Source organism: Chiloscyllium plagiosum, unplaced genomic scaffold (genome assembly GCF_037043375.1).
Source record: "Chiloscyllium plagiosum isolate Xiang-an unplaced genomic scaffold, Cpla_swu_hap1 HiC_scaffold_21, whole genome shotgun sequence".
In the NCBI taxonomy this organism is placed as follows: domain Eukaryota; kingdom Metazoa; phylum Chordata; class Chondrichthyes; order Orectolobiformes; family Hemiscylliidae; genus Chiloscyllium; species Chiloscyllium plagiosum.
Window position 1 is genome coordinate 8,026,416 of NW_028270159.1, and position 12,517 is coordinate 8,038,932.

The 12,517-nt window shown below is 53.5% G+C and overlaps 1 protein-coding gene across 1 annotated transcript in view; it reads left to right on the forward strand.

Moving 5' to 3' along the window:
- The window catches only part of LOC122564978 (laminin subunit gamma-3-like), a 218,008-nt gene that overhangs the window by 33,096 nt on the left and 172,395 nt on the right, over positions 1-12,517 (forward strand). Inside the window, exons 2-3 of the mRNA XM_087998211.1 lie at positions 734-1,038; positions 7,270-7,400. Of these exons, the coding sequence (XP_087854337.1) occupies positions 734-1,038; positions 7,270-7,400 (436 nt within the window). The remainder of the gene's footprint in view (positions 1-733; positions 1,039-7,269; positions 7,401-12,517) is intronic.

The window sequence follows — 12,517 nt, forward strand, 5'->3', positions numbered from 1 at the left end:
AACACACTCCCCTAGCAATTAGCTGCCTTGCTCAGAGTCCAGGGGAGGCGAGGGCACAGTTGCCAATGGGATGGTCGAGTCTGTAGTGAAGGCCAGAACTCGAGGTAGGTGGATTTCTGAGTGGATTGCGAGGCTGTAGGAGGAGGAGATTAGAGACACAGAGAGAGGTGGAGGGAGGGAAACAGGAATCCGTGGGGCGGGGTGGTATTTGAATGGGGGGATTTGGATTTCAGATGCTCCAGTAAAAGCAAGTAGCTCATTGCTCAGTAAAACTGGGACTTTGACCAGGTGGCTCAGTGGTTAGCCCTACTGCCTCACAGGGACCCGGGTTCGATTCCCGCCTCAGGCGGCTGTCTGCGTGGAGTTTGCACATTCTCCCCGTGGCCTGTGAGGGGCTGCTCCAATTTCCTCCCACAGTCCAAAGATGTGCAGGTTTGGATGGGTTGGCCGTGGGTAAATTGTCCAGGGGGATGTGTGGGTTAGCCATGGGAAATTGCCCCATAGTGCTCTGGGACGTGCAGGTCAGGAGAAATGTAGAGTAATAGGGTAGGGGGTGGGTGGCTTTTGGGAGGGACTTGTTGGGCCGAAAGGCCTGTTTCCGCACTGTGGGGATTCGATGATAATAACTGAGCAGAGACCATTGTTACTCCTGGCATTCGGCAAACAGCCCGGAGGGAATTCTCACTTTCTCTCCATTATTTCCCTCTCTCTGTCTGTCTCTCCCTTGCTCTAGGCAAGTCGTTTGAGATTACCTACATCCGCCTGAAGTTTCACACCAGCAGGCCTGAGAGCTTTGCTATCTACAAGAGGACCCATGAGGGCGCCCCCTGGACTCCCTACCAGTATTACAGCGCTTCCTGTCAGCAGACATACGGCCATTCGACTGGGACCTTCCTGAGGGCAGGGGATGAGGAGCGGGTACCCTTCTGCACTGACGAGTTCAGCGATATCTCCCCCCTGACAGGGGGGAACGTGGCTTTCTCCACCCTGGAGGGGAGGCCCAGTGCGTACAGCTTTGACTCCAGCCCTATGCTGCAGGTAACTACTCCCCCGTGCACCCCCATCCCCCGCAGTACACCCCCGCACGTCAGCTGGGGAATTCATCAAAACGAGGACCTGCAGATGCTGGAAATCTGAAACAAAGACAGACATTGCTGGAGAAACCGGCAGGTCTGGCAGCCTCTGTGGAGAGGGAGTCAGCGATAACGTTTCCACCGTGCTGACAGTCCCTGGGAAAGACGAGCAAACCACTGAGGACGCTGGAGATCAAAAACTAACAAAGACAGATTGCTGGAGAAACTTAGCAAGTCTGGCAGCTTCTGGGAAGAGAGAAACAGAGTTAACGTTTTGGGTCTGAGGTCACTCTGCTTTCTCTGTGCACAGATGCTGCCAGACCTGCTGAGTTTCTCCATATCAGCTGTGGTTCAGGGAGGTAGCTCTCTCTCGTGTCTGGTCCTCATGCCACGTGAGGGCTTTGTACAGGGCAAGCGCACTATACAGGGTGAGGGCTCTGCACTGGGGGAGGGCACTGTACTGGGGGAGGGCACTGTACTGGGGGAGGGCACTGTACTGGGGGAGGGCTCTGTACTGGGGGAGGGCTCTGTACTGGGGGGAGGGCTCTGTACTGGGGGGAGGGCTCTGTACTGGGCGAGGGCTCTGTACTGGGCGAGGGCTCTGTACTGGGCGAGGGCACTGTACTGGGGGAGGGCACTGTACTGGGGGAGGGCACTGTACTGGGGGAGGGCTCTGTACTGGGGGAGGGCATTGTACTGGGGGAGGGCACTGTACTGGGGGGAGGGCACTGTACTGGGCGAGGGCTCTACTGGGCGAGGGCACTGTACTGGGGGGAGGGCACTGTACTGGGCGAGGGCACTCTACTGGAGGAGGGCTCTGTACTGGGGGAGGGCACTACACTGCACTGGGCGAGGGCACTACTGGACGAGGGCTCTGTACTGGGGGAGGGCACTGTACTGGGCGAGGGCAGTGGGCGAGGGCACTGTACTGGGTGAGGGCAGTACGGGGCGAGGGCAGTACTGGGCGAGGGCAGTACTGGGTGAGGGCACTGGGCGAGGGCACTCTACTGGGTGAGGGCAGTGGGCAAGGGCACTGTACTGGGTGAGGGCACTGTACTGGGTGAGGGCACTGGGCGAGGGCACTATACTGGGTGAGGGCACTGGGTGAGGGCACTGGGCGAGGGCACTGCACTGGGCGAGGGCACTGGGCGAGGGCACTGGGCGAGGGCACTGGGCGAGGGCACTGGGCGAGGGCACTGCCCTGGGCGAGGGCACTGGGCGAGGGCACTGCACTGGGCGAGGGCACTGCACTGGGCGAGGGCACTGGGCGAGGGCACTAAGGGAATGCCGTGACAGAGCTCTGTCTGTGAGGTGGGCCCCATCTGCCCATTGAGGTCCCCATGGTCACTATTTTGATGATGGACAAGTGAGGTCTGTCCAATGTGCTGGCAAATACTATACCCACTGTCAAAATCACTCAGTCACCGATCACATTCCAGTCTGTGGGTGCTGCCCGTGCTCCAATTTCCCATGTTTTCACATTGATAACATTTATGAACATTTATGAAGTAATTGTAAAGTGCTTTGTGATGTCCTAAGGCTGTGAAAGATGCTATAAAAATGCAAGTCCTTTATTTTCATTGGTTCTCATTAAGTAAAGATGGACATCACAGGCAGGGGATTGGTGTGTTCACCATCTTAAACCTCAGTGTTAACATCACTGCAGCACTCAGTCAGGTATGACACTGTTCAATGCAAGTACATACCTCTTAGATACAGAGTAAGGCTCCTACACCAGAGAGCTGCCTTCCTGAACTGCTGCAGTCACTGTGCTTTGGGTTGACCCACAATGCCTTTAGGGAGGGAATTCCAGGAATTTGACCCAAAGACAGTGAAGAAACAGCGCTATATTTCCAAGTCAGGATGGGGAGTGTCTCTGAGGGGAACTTGCAGGGGATGGTGTTCCTGTGTATCTGCTGCCTTTGTCCTTCTAGATGGAAGTGTGCTTTGACGGTGGTTGACGAAGGAGCAGCACTCCGAAAGCTAGTGCTTCCAAATAATTCTGTTGGACTATAACCTGGTGTTGTGTGATTTTTAACTTTGTCCAACACCAGCTCCTCCAAATCATCTCTCCACAGATACAAGAAAATCTCAAAGTTAAGATCCTGAAAATGCCCTGAACAATCATCCTTTGAGCTGTTAGCTCTCAGTATTGACAACGGGGGTGAGAGGGGCAATGACCTAGTGGTATTATCACTGGACTGTTGATCCAGAGACATGGGCAATGTTCGAGGGTCCTGGGTTCAAACCCCACCACGGCAAGTAATGCAATTCAGAGTCTAATAACCATGAAACCATTTTCCACTGTCAGGAAAACTCATCAGGTTCCCTTTAGGGAAGGAAATCTGCCAACCTTACCTGGGTCTGGCCTACATGTGACTCCAGACCCACAGCAATGGGGTTGACTCTTAACAGTCCTGTGGGCAATTAGGGACAGACAATAAATACTGGCCCAGCCAGTGACAATCTCACCCAGTGAATGAAGAAACAAAGCAGAGGGACTCTGGGACGGTATTTGGTTCTAACCCATGAGCCTTTGGGTTTGCTTCAAGCAGTGACTTGACCCAATTCAGAGGTCACCAGCTCTGATTGGACACATTTGTAGTCTTCAGCACATGACATCCAGCCAACCATTGCCTGCCCTCACTCTATCACCATTGGTCACCCAACATGTCCGTCATCGCTTTCTCAAAACCGATTGGATGGTTCTTGGTTGTCCATCAAACAGCCTTTATCTCCCAATCATCAAGAAGTGAAAGAGATCATGGAGGATGAAACAAAAAGTACGTTTTAGTTGTGATGATTTTTTTTTGGGTGGGATTTTCACTCACAGACAAATGGTGAAACAAGGAGTGGGAACAGAGACAGTAAACCTGCAGATGTTGGAATCCAAGGCAGACAGGCCGGAGGCTGGAGGAACACAGCCAGCCAGGGCAGCGTCAGGAGGTGGAGAAGTCAAGGCCATTCATCAGGACTAGACGCAGGCCACTCAGCCCCTTGGCGCCTGTATCCTCCATTCCTTCCAACTCAACTTGACCTTCCTGTTCCAGCCCCTTATCTCTTAGGCATTGTGCCCAAAAATCTATGTGAGCTCTGTCCTGAATGTACACAATGATCCAGCATCAACAGCACTCTGGGAAAGAGAATTCTAAAGATTCATAACCATTAGAGTCAAGAGGTTTCTCCTCATAGACTCATAGAGACCCTTCGGTCTAACCCGTCCATGCCGACCAGATATCCCAACCCAATCTAGTCCCACCTGCCAGCACACGGCCCATATCCCTCCAAACCCTTCCTAATCATATACCCATCCAAATGCCTCTTAAATGTTGCAATTGTACCAGCCTCCACCACATCCTCTGGCAGCTCATTCCATACACGTACCACCCTCTGTGTGAAAAAAGTTGCCCCTTAAGTCTCTTTTATATCTTTCCCCTCTCACCCTAAACCTATGCCCTCTAGTTCTGGATTCCCCCACCCCAGGGAAAAGACTTTGTCTATTTATCCTATCCATGTCCCTCATGATTTTATAAACCCCTATAAGGTCACCCCTCAGCCTCCGACGCTCCAAGGAAAACAGCCCCAGCCTGTTCAGCCTCTCCCTGTAGCTCAAACCCTCCAACCCTGGCAACATCCTTGTAAATCTTTTCTGAACCCTTTCAAGTTTCACAACATCATCGCAGTATCTTCCCTCTGAAGCTCAAACCCTGTGTATCCCACCCAGGGGGAGAGTGTGTACTGTCCTGTCAAACCCTGAAGAATAGTATGTTTCATTAAGATCATATCTCATTGTTTAAAATGTGAAGGAAATATAGAGACTGCCTCCTCAGTCCCATCTCGAAGGACAGTTCCTCATCCCAGGAATCCGTTCTGTGAACTTTCATTGCACTCCCTCTGGGACCAATGTGTTCTTTCCTGTGATCCTGAGGATTAATCTTCCGTTTCTGTGTAAGATCCTGGGGGGATTGGCAGACTGGAGGAGGGATTTGGACTCCTGACCTGACCTGCTGGTCTCGTTTCTAACCAACCAAACAGAAGACTGTGTTGCACTCAGTGTTTTTGTTGGCGGTCTAACCCCAGTCTCCATGTGTACTGAGTGTTTCTGAGGGATGTGAAGAGGTTGTGTGAAGGTCAGTCAGTCCGTCCGACAGCACACACCATCGTATAGTAACCCCATGCTCTGTATTCCCATCCACCAGCCCCCACCTACCTGTGGCTAGTCCACGTTCTCTGTATGTGGTTATACACAGTCAGTGCCCACACACTCCCCACGGTACCCTCTCAGGAGGGCTTGGAAAGCATCTCTCTGTGCTGTTGTTGTACCTTTGGGATCGAGTTGGGATTATATTCCGGGTCCTTTGCCTGATGCAGGATGGTTTCTTGCTCAGCGTTTGCTGAAGGCCTTGTTCCCTCTGTTTTATTTTCTTTTTATAACTCAATTTCTTCTGTCACTCTCTCTGATACACACACAGTCTCAATATCTATTTCTACATTTCCCATCTCTCCCTCCCCTTAACTCCCTCTCCTCTTCCCTCCCTTTCTTCACTTATTTCACTCTCTCTCTTTCCCATCCTTGCTGTCTTCCCTTCCTCCTGCTCTCTCTCCCTCTCTCTCTCTCTCTCCACCTTGTGCTCTCACTCTCTCCTTCTCCTTTGCACTCTGTCTCTCTCCCCCATCTCTCCCTCACATGCTCTCCCTCCCATTTCTCCCTCACAGTCTCTCTCTACCCCTCTCTCCCTCCCTCCCTCTCTCCCTCTCTCTTCCCCCCCCGCTCTCTCTTCCCCCTCTCTTCCTCACACCCTCTCTTCCCCCTCTCTCCCCCGCTGTCTCCCCCTCCCTCCCTAATTCTCTCCCCTCCCTCTCTCTCTTCCCCCCCCTTACTCTCTCTTGCCCCTCTCTCCCTCACACCCTCTCTTCCTCCTCTCTCCCTCACTCTCTCTATGCTCTCCCTCCCCCTCTCTCTTCCCCTTCACTCTCTCTCTTGCCCCTCTTTCCCTCACACCCTCTCTTCCCCCTCTCTCCTTTGCTCTCTCTCCCCCCTCCCTCGCTCTCTCTCTCTTCCCCCCCTCACCTCCCACTCCCTCCCTCTCTCTCTTCCCCCCTCTCCCCCCCTCTCCCCCCTCACTCTCTTCCCCCCCTCCCTCACTATCTCACCTCCCGCTCCCTCCCCCTCTCTATCTTCCCCCTCTCTCTCTCTTCCCCCTCTCCCTCTTCCCCCTCTCCCTCTCCCTCTTCCCCTCTCCCTCACTCTCTCCCCTCTCCCTCTCTCTTCCCCCTCTCCCTCTCTCTTCCCCCCTCTCCCTCTCTCTTCCCCCCTCTCCCTCACTCTCTCCCCTCCCTCTCCCTCCCTCTCTATTTCCCCTCTCCCTCACTCCCTCCCCTCCCTCTCTCTCTTCCCCCTCTCCCTCACTCTCTCCCCTCCCTCTCTCTCCCTCCCTCTCTCTCTTCCCCCTCTCCCTCACTCTCTCCCCTCCCTCTCCCTCACTCTCTCCCCTCCCTCTCCCTCCCTCTCTCTCTTCCCCCCCTCCCTCACTCTCTCCCCCCTCCCTCACTCTCTCCCCCCCCTCCCTCACTCTCTCCCCCTCTCCCTCTCTCTCTCTTCCCCCTCTCTCTTCCCCCCTCTCCCCCTCTCTCTCCCTCCCTCTCTCTTCCCCCCTCTCCCTCTCTCTCTCCCCCCTCTCCCTCTCTCTCTCTTCCCCCTCTCTCTTCCCCCCTCTCCCCCTCTCTCTCCCTCCCTCTCTCTTCCCCCCTCTCCCTCACTCTCTCCCCTCCCTCTCCCTCCCTCTCTCTTCCCCCCTCTCCCCCTCTCTCTCCCTCTCTCTCTCTCTCCCTCTCTCTCTCTCTCCCTCTCCCTCTCTCTCCCTCTCTCTCTCTCCCTCTCCCTCTCTCTCCCTCCCTCTCTCTCCCTCTCTCTCCCTCTCTCTTCCCCCCCTCCCTCACTCTCTCTTCCCCCCTCCCTCCCTCTCTCTTCCCCCCTCCCTCCCTCTCTCTTCCCCCCCTCCCTCACTCTCTCCCCTCTCTCTCCCCCCCCCATTCTCTTGCTCCATCTTCCTCCCTCTCTCTCACTCTATTGTTGCTGCTCTCCCCCAAATTTTCTCTCTCATTCTTTGCTTCAATTTCTCCTTTCTGTTTCCCTCTTTCTCTGGGGCCCATCCCTCGCTCCCTGGTTCTGACCCTGTGTGTTTGTTCTGCCTAGGATTGGGTAACAGCCACCGACCTGCTCATTTCCCTGAACCGACTGAACACCTTTGGAGACGATATCTTTCGGGATCACCGGGTGCTCCGTTCCTATTATTATGCCATCTCCGATTTATCCGTGGGCGGCAGGTAATTATCCATCGCTGCCTGGCTTCCTCTACAACAACAAATTGCATTTATGTCGCTCCTTGGATAGTATCCCAAGGTACCTGACAGGTTAATAACTGGGACTGAGCTGCTGGGATGGTGTTTCTGGCAGATGACCTAAAGCTTTGTTGAGGAGGTTATGGTGAAGGAGTGTTTGAAAGGAGGATGTTACGATCGAGAGATGTCCAGAGGGGATACCAAATCTCAAAGCCCAGGGCAGCTGAAAATAATTGGCTTCACCTAATCTTCAGATCTGCTGAACAGTCTAATCTGAGGCTTATCTCTAACTTTGTCCAAACACGGGCTCAACAATAGAAAAGCTGTGCACGTCTTTTTGCAATACACAGGGTTTAGATACATAATTCTTTGAAGTTTCTGTCACATATATACAGAGGGGTTAAGAAGGCCTTTAGCATGCTTGCCGTCATTGTTCAGAGCATTGAATACAGGAGTTGGGATGTCATGTTGAGGTTGTACAGGATATTGGTGAGGTCTGCAATACTGTGTCCAGTTCGGGTCTCTCCGTTATAGGAAGGATATTATTAAATAGGAGAGGGTCCAGAAAAGATTTATCAGGATGTTGCTGGGAATGGAGGGTTTGAGACAGAAAAAAAGACTGGGATATTTTTCTCAGGAGTTGAGACAGTTGAAGAGTGACCTCATAGAGATTTATAAAATATGAGGGGCATACATAAGGTCAATGACAAGGGTCTTTTCCCAAGGGGGTGGAGTTCAAAACTAGGGGGCATGGTTTTAAAGTGAGAGGGGAAGGATTTAAAAAGGGCATGAGGGGGCAACATTTTTACACAGAGAGTGTGGGTGTGTGTGGAATGAACTCCCTGAGGAGGTGGTGGATGTGGGGACAGTTACAACGTTTAAAAGTCATTTGGATAAGGACATGGATAGGAGAGGTTCGGAGGGATAAGGGCCAGGAGCTGGCAGGTGGGACTAGTTTAGTTTGGGATTATGGTCAGCATGGACTGGTTGGGCCGAAGGGTCTGTTTCCTTACTGTATGACCCTATGACTCCAGTATGAGTGACAGTCTGTGAACTCACGTGTACACACTAACAGGACGATGGTAAATCCACTGGGATAATCCCAGGACTGAGCTTGGAACTGTCAGGAAAAACTGAACAAATTGGAGGTCACTTTGTTCGGGAAAGGGAAGAATGAAGAATGACTTACTCAATGATTATAAAAGCTTTGTGAACGGTGGATATTGGGAAAGGTCTTCCTTACAGTTAAACCCAAACTAGGTGAGAGACCCAAGTTAATCCAGAAATAAATTCAGGATAAACCCCTTTATCCAGCGATGAGTGAGAATCTGGAATTGGCAACACAGACTAGCTGAGGGGAATAACAACGATGCATATGGAGGGAAGCTAGATAAATGCTGGAAGGTGAAACAAATAGAGGGATCTGAGGAAATGGAGGAGACTGAACATGGTTCGTTGAAGAGATTGGTTTTAAGGAGTGTTTCAAACGAGCAGAGTGCAATGGAGAGTAAGCTCAGGTCTTGATAATCTGCAGGGATCAATATTGGCTGGGACCCATCACAACACAGACCCTGGGAGAGTCCGCAAATCAGTTTCCACACTCTCTCCTTCTCTCCCTCACTCACTCTGTCCCTCATTCATTCTCTCCCCCTCACACTCTCTCTCTCACACTCTCTCTCACCTCTCTCACTCCCTCATCCTCTCTCTCACTCTCTCCCTCACTCACTCTCTCTGTCCCTCACACTCTCGCCCTCACTTTCTCTCTCACTCTCCCACTCTCTCTCAATCTCTCACCCTCTCTCTCACTCCCTCTCACTCTGTCTCTCTCTCTCTCCCCCTCACTGCCACTTACTGCTGGAGGTTCAGTGCTGAGGGAGCCCTGCATTGTCGGAGGGTTAGTGCTGAGGGAGTGCCGCACTGTTGGAGGGTCAGTGCTGAGGGAGTGCCGCACTGTTGGAGGGTCAGTGCTGAGGGAGTGCCGCACTGTTAGAGGGTCAGTGCTGAGGGAGAGCTGCACTGTCGGAGGGTCAGTGCTGAGGGAGTGACGCACTGTCGGAGGGTCAGTGCTGAGGGAGTAATGCACTGTCGGAGGGTCAGTGCTGAGGGAGTGCCGCACTGTTAGAGGGTCAGTGCTGAGGGAGAGCTGCACTGTCGGAGGGTCAGTGCTGAGGGAGTGACGCACTGTCGGAGGGTCAGTGCTGAGGGAGTAATGCACTGTCGGAGGGTCAGTGCTGAGGGAGTGCTGCACTGTTGGAGGGTCAGTGCTGAGGTAGTGCCACACTGTCGGAGGGTCAGTGCTGAGGGAGTGCCACACTGTCGGAGGGTCAGTGCTGAGGGAGTAATGCACTGTCGGAGGGTCAGTGCTGAGGGAGTGCCGCACTGTCGGAGGGTCAGTGCTGAGGGAGTGCTGTACTGTCGGAGGGTCAGTGCTGAGGGAGTGCAGCACTGTCGGAGGGTCAGAGCTGAGGGAGTGGGCACTGTCGGAGAGTCAGTGCTGAGGGAGTGAAACACTGTCGGAGGGTCAGTGCTGAGGGAGTGCCGCACTGTCGGAGGGTCAGTGCTGAGGGAGTATTGTACTGTCGGAGGGTTAGTGCTGAGGGAGTGCCGCACTGTCAGAGGGTCAGTGCTGAGGGAGTGCCGCACTGTCGGAGGGTCAGTGCTGAGGGAGCGCCGCACTGTCGGAGGGTCAGTGCTGAGGGAGTGCCGCACTGTCGGAGGGTCAGTGCTGAGGGAGTGCCGCACTGTCGGAGGGTCAGTGCTGAGGGAGCGCCGCACTGTCGGAGGGTCAGTGCTGAGGGAGTGCCGCACTGTCGGAGGGTCAGTGCTGAGGGAGTATTGCACTGTCGGAGGGTCAGTGCTGAGGGAGTGGGCACTGTCGGAGGGTCAGCGCTGAGGGAGTGCCGCACTGTCGGAGGGTCAGTGCTGAGGGAGTGGGCACTGTCGGAGAGTCAGTGCTGAGGGAGTGGGCACTGTCGGAGGGTCAGCGCTGAGGGAGTGCCGCACTGTCGGAGGGTCAGTGCTGAGAGAGTGGGCACTGTCGGAGGGTCAGTGCTGAGGGAGTGCCACACTGTTGGAGGGTCAGTGCTGAGGGAATGCCGCACTGTCGGAGGGTCAGTGCTGAGGGAGTGCCACACTGTTGGAGGGTCAGTGCTGAGTGAGTGCCGCATTGTCGAAGGGTCAGTGCTGAGTGAGTGCCGCACTGTCGGAGGGTCAGTGCTGAGGGAGTGCCGCACTGTCGGAGGGTCAGTGCTGAGTGAGTGCCGCACTGTCGGAGGGTCAGTGCTGAGGGAGTGCCGCACTGTCGGAGGGTCAGTGCTGAGGGAGTGCCGCACTGTCGGAGGGTCAGTGGTGAGAGAGCGCCGCACTGTCGGAGGGTCAGTGGTGAGAGAGTGCCGCACTGTCAGAGGTGCCTGATCTAAACAGTGCCCCAGCTGTCTGTCTGTGTGGGGTACCTGATCCCGTGGCATTGAACAGGGTATCGGATGGTCATGTAAAGGGGAATAATGTGCAGGGTTACGGGGTAAAGGCAGGAGAAAGACACTGAGTGAAAATGCTCATGGAGCTGGTGCAGGTATGATGGGCCGAATAGCCTCTGTGTACATTGTAATGGTTCAGTGATCCTGCAGCTGCTTTGAAGGAGAAGCAGGACAGCTCTCTCCAGTGATCGAGTCAATACTGATCCCTGCCGATTATCGAAACCTGGTCCAATCACAGTGTGCGGGATCTTGCTGTGCACACACATTAACTACTGTTTTTCCCGTTCCACATCAGCTCAATATAAATAAAACTTCATTCACTGGAGACATGCAGTGATTGTGAGTGTGGAAATACAAGTCTCTCCTTCTCACCGGATTGTACTGTCTCTTCACCCATTCATGCCATCTTCGGTCTATTGACATCGAATCAGAGAATTGAGCAGCACAGAAAAGGCCCTTTGGCCCATCAAGTCTGTACTGCCAAACCCACACTAAACCTACATTAGTAACCAGCTTCCCACATCAGGCCCAGAGCCCTCAATGTTATGCCATTTTATGCCTAGTTCCCTCTTGCTCCCTCCCTCACCTTCTGCCTCTCAGTTGCTCTGTCTGTCTGTCTGTCTACATCTCTCTTTCTCTCTCTCTGTCTTATCATGTCTTGCTGTGTCTTTCTCTAAGTCCATCTCTTGCTCTCTGTTTGTGTGTCCTTCTCTCTCTCTCATATCCTTCTGTCATTCATTTCTTTATTGCTCTTTCCTTCACTCCATCTTTTCCCTCTCTTTTCCTCTCTTTCTCTTTCCCTCTCTCTCAGCCCATATCACAGCGGCTGTGTGACCCATGGACAGGAGCCTCCATTCCCGCTCTGCTGACCCCTGGACGCTGAGACAGACAGAACAGGTCAGGCCCCACAGGAGGGACGCTGAGCTGCGGGTTATATTCAGGACACTGTCACGTTGCTGATTCGGGGGCGGCCTGGGTAGGAGCCTCTCCCTTTCCCTGGGTTTCGGAGTTTGAGCTGGTGAGCGATCTCCAAGAAGGCCTTTATGAGATGCCCAGCTTTCAGCTGGTGGAACATAGAGCTGGCTCAGGGAGGGTAATCTCACCTGACTCAGCAACACACAGCCGAGTCAAAGACTGGGGTTCAAACCCCACCATGACGGGGAGGGGAGGGGGGTGAAATTTCAATTCATAAAATTCAGCAATTGCAAATTGGTCAAGCTCTCGTTGTTGTAAAATCTCACCTGGGGGGGTGGGGGGGGGTGAAGGTGGCATTTGGTACATTAGTTTTCATTGGTCCAAGCATTGTCTTCAGGAGTTGGGAGGTCATGTTACAGCTGTACAGGACGTTGGTGAGGCCACATATAGAGTACTGCGTGGAATTCTGGTCTCCCTGCTGTAGGAAGGATGTCATCGAATTGGAAAGGACGCAGAAAAGATTCCCAAAGATGATCCCAAGATTGGAGGGTTTGGGTTACCGAGGCTGGATAGGCCGGGACGTTTTTTCCTTGGAGTGTAAGAGGCTGAGGGATAACTTTATAGAGATTTATAAAATCATGAGGGGCGTGGATAGGGTGAATAGCCAAGGTCTTTTCCCCGAATTAGAGGGCAAAGGTTGAAGGTGAGAGG